Below are 1,545 nucleotides of genomic sequence, written 5' to 3'. Positions count from 1 at the left end.
TCTCCTTCTCTGAAATCAATAAAAATATATTAAAAAACAAACAAACACACAAAAACACTCACAAAGTGTTTCTCGGTTTGTAAATAGCGGCACGCCTGCCCCCACAGTTAACCCCCAGGAACAAGCCAATGCGACATGATCTACGTGGCGGTTGAATTGTTACCGGTTCTGCCTTTGGGGGTGATTTAAGTTGGTCTTTATGTCCCTTTGACACAACCTCATCCTTTTGTCTTTTGATAAAAGACATGTTTGTTAAAAGACGACCCGTCTATAGGGCGTGTTGTGTTGTGAGTTCTGTGTCCCAGCCCCAGGACCAGCGACTCCTCCGGCCCCCTGGTCCCTTTCGTGGGAGAAGGGAGTTAGAGACCATGGCCCGGGCCCGGGCGTGCTCACGGCCGCCGGGCAGCTGTGTCCCGCACCCTCCCCACAGACAGCTGGACGTGTACTACCCCGTGGGCATGCACACGCACCTGTCATTGTTTCTACATCTGCCCTTGGCCTCTTCATGTACATCTTAGGGGTGTGTTCACTGAACTGTAAGAACTGAAATTAAAACGGTTACTCCCCAGGGATGCAAAGCAATGCATCTTATTTTTATAAGACATTTCTTATTTTTTTTTCTTTTTTTAATGTATTTTTATTGATTTCAGAGAGGAAGGGAGAGGGAGAAACATCAGTGATGAGAGAGAATCATGGATTGGCTGCCTGCACGCCCCCCACTGGGAATCGAGCCCACAACCCAGGCATGGGCCCTGCCTGGGAATCGAACCCAGGACCCTTCAGTCCGCAGGCCAACGCTCTGTCCACTGAGCCACACCAGCCAGGACAATGTGATGTTCCTTACGTTTTCCAGGTGGTTCCTGGAAGCCCTGCAGTATTCCAAGTTCTCCACGGCCAACGTCCTCAACGGCCTCCTCATGACGCTGGTCTTCTTCGCGGTGCGGATCCTGCCCATCCCTTCCTTCTACAGCTTCATGCTCTCCGTGGTGGGCACCGAGCCCTACGCCCGGCTGGGGCTGCTGACGCAGTGCTCCTGGGCCGTCTCGTGCGTGGTGCTGGACGTCATGAACGTCATATGGATGGTCAAGATCTCCAAGGGCTGCCTCAAAGTCATCGCGCTCATGAGGCACGAGAAAGCCAGCAGCAGCCTTCGGAACGGAAAGCTGGACTGAGCGCGGACAGCGGGGCCCGGCGGGTGCACTCCCGGCATGTTCTCCTGCTTCCGTATCAATTACACATGTTACCCAGGGTTCCAGTCTCTCTCTCTCTCTCTCTCTCTCTCTCTCTAAATTTTTACCTGTAGGAAAGAGAAACTAAAATTTTGTTTTTAATCCCAAGATTTCTTTCTTGATTTTCTTGTGCATCCTAAGCATGGACGAAGCGTGAAGGTGTGAATAAAAGGTGACACACAGAGTGTGGTCTTTCCAGGGCTCCGAGACCTGCCCCGGCATCTTCCCCGCCAGGCGGTGCGGGCCGCCACTCGCCTGCTTTCCCGTCTCAGTCCTGCGGGGAGAGGGGAGCTGCCTGTGAGTGTGTGCGCGGCTC

At 53.1% G+C, this 1,545-nt stretch overlaps 1 protein-coding gene across 6 annotated transcripts in view; it reads left to right on the top strand.

Annotated features, from left to right (window-relative positions):
* TMEM56 (transmembrane protein 56) overlaps positions 1-1,413 on the top strand; it is a 40,663-nt gene extending 39,250 nt beyond the window's left edge. For all 6 annotated transcript variants that reach the window (XM_014537128.1, XM_014537127.1, XM_005863136.2 and 3 more), the window contains one exon: positions 854-1,413. In XM_014537128.1, the coding sequence (XP_014392614.1) occupies positions 854-1,172 (319 nt within the window). In that variant the 3' untranslated portion in view covers positions 1,173-1,413. The remainder of the gene's footprint in view (positions 1-853) is intronic.
* Positions 1,414-1,545: the final 132 nt, after the last annotated feature.

The sequence above is a fragment of the Myotis brandtii genome, unplaced genomic scaffold (genome assembly GCF_000412655.1).
Source record: "Myotis brandtii unplaced genomic scaffold, ASM41265v1 scaffold1733, whole genome shotgun sequence".
Lineage (NCBI taxonomy): Eukaryota > Metazoa > Chordata > Mammalia > Chiroptera > Vespertilionidae > Myotis > Myotis brandtii.
Note: the sequence above shows the minus strand (reverse complement) of the source record. Positions and strands in the feature narration are given on the sequence as shown.